The sequence below is a fragment of the Dipodomys ordii genome, unplaced genomic scaffold (genome assembly GCF_000151885.1).
Source record: "Dipodomys ordii isolate 6190 unplaced genomic scaffold, Dord_2.0 Scaffold6, whole genome shotgun sequence".
Classification (NCBI taxonomy): Eukaryota; Metazoa; Chordata; class Mammalia; order Rodentia; family Heteromyidae; genus Dipodomys; species Dipodomys ordii.
The window spans coordinates 7,459,659-7,461,481 of record NW_012267222.1 but is presented as its reverse complement, the minus strand read 5'-3'; the positions used below and the strand labels follow the sequence as shown (position 1 = coordinate 7,461,481).

General features: G+C 51.7%; 1 protein-coding gene across 1 annotated transcript in view; it reads right to left on the bottom strand.

The window, feature by feature from the left end:
• Positions 1-1,823, bottom strand: part of Plod1 (procollagen-lysine, 2-oxoglutarate 5-dioxygenase 1) — a 30,110-nt gene that overhangs the window by 19,073 nt on the left and 9,214 nt on the right. The window contains 1 exon segment of the mRNA XM_013031876.1: positions 951-1,063. Within this exon segment, the coding sequence (XP_012887330.1) occupies positions 951-1,063 (113 nt within the window).

Sequence of the window (1,823 nt, the reverse complement as noted above, 5' to 3'; positions counted from 1 at the left end):
CTGTAGCTCAAGTGGTAGAACGCTCGCCTTGAGCTGAAGAGCTGAGGGACAGCGCCCAGGCCCAGAGTTCAAGCCCCACGACCGACAAAAAAAAAAAAAGAGTTCATGAGCCCAGTACCGGTGGCTCATGCCTGTAATCCTAGCTACTAAGGAGGCTGAGATCTGAGGATCATAGTTCAAAGCCAACCTGGGCAGGAAAGGCCATGAGACTCTTATCTCCAATAAACCACTCAGAAAACCAGAAGTGGTGCTGTGGCTCAAGTGGTAGAGGACTAGCCTTGAGCTGAAGAGCTGAGGGACAATGCCCAGGCCCAGAGTTCAAGCCCCACAACCGACAAAAAAGTATCTGGGCTGGGAAGGTGGCTCAGTGGTAAAGCGCTTGCCTTGCATGCCTGAGGCCCTGGGTTCGATTCCTTAGCACCACATAAGCAAAAAGAAAAAAGCCAGAAGTGAAGCTGTGGCTCAAGTGGTAGAGTGCTAGCCTTGAGCTGAAGAGCTGAGGGACAGCGCCCAGGCCCAGAGTTCAGGCTCCATGACCGAACCCCCAAAAAAAAGTCTCATGGACTTTTCCTGCCCAGTCTGGCTTTGAACTGTGATTCTCAGATCTCAGCCTCCTGAGTAGCTCCAATGAACTACCAAAAAGCCAAAAGTAGAGATGTGGCCCAAGGGCTGGAGTATTAGCCTTGAGTGAAAAAGCCAAGCAAGAGTTTGAGGCCTAAGTTTAAGCCCCAGTATGGGCATAAAAACAAAACAAAAAATATGATCAGTGGTTGTCTTGTTCATGAAGCCTCCTGGTGTACAGCAAATTTTTACAACAGCCTAAATAGATTAAAAAAGCAACCCGCAAGCCAGGGGGTTCAAGCCCAGGGAAATGTCCCCAGTGCAGCCTAGCCAGTGGGATCCAGGGCTAGGATTTCCCATAATCCTCTCCTCAGCCCACTTCCTCTTACCCTCTTCTCTGAGTCCAAGAAGATCTTGGTATAGAAGAGCTGGTCACTGTCACTGTCCTGGCCATCCCATTCAGCCACCATTTTGCTGAGGTTAGGGGCATAACCAATGAAGCCTGGGGAGTGGAAACACAGCGACAGAACACTAAGCCTCTAAGCTGGGGCCTCCTCCCTCCCCCTTCCCCACGCCTTTCTTCACCCACAGATCCTGCTTCCTCTCAAGTCATGCTGGTCAAGGCCATCAGCTGATACAAAGCTGTACCCATTGTGTGCTAAGAACCATAGAGGTGGTACATAATGGATTAAACCAGGAGCCCCCTAGAGAACACATGGGTTGATAGGGTTCAGGCTTGAAGCACCCTGTAGACAATGTTCAGAGAAATGTAGCCCAGGCAGGTAGAGGCAAAACTCAAACCACAGTGTGTTCTGGGGAATTGCGCATTGGAAAATGGGCAAAGTCCACCCAGGCTCCCTGGCTAGCATATAAGCTGAGAGACAAAGAAAAGAAACAGGACACCTGATCCCTGAATATGACAAAGGCCAGAGGCAGGGCAGCCCATGTGGACAGTGCTAACTCTGGGCCAGTAAGACAGGTGGCTAGCAGGGCAGGGCCTTGCTCTGAAGGGGCAGACCCTGTGCGAAACCCTCCATCCCGTGGGAAACCAGAGTGCTCCGTGGGGACTGCATCATTTCAGAGCTTCCTTGGCTGCCAGACAGAGAACTGGAAGAGGCTGCGGACAAAGGCTGGCAGGGTAATAAGAATATAAGTACAGCCAGGCGCTGGTGGCTCACGCCTGTAATCCTAGCTACTCAGGAGGCTGAGATCTGAGGATCGCAGTTCAAAGCCAGCCCGGGCAGGAGAGACCGTGAGACTCC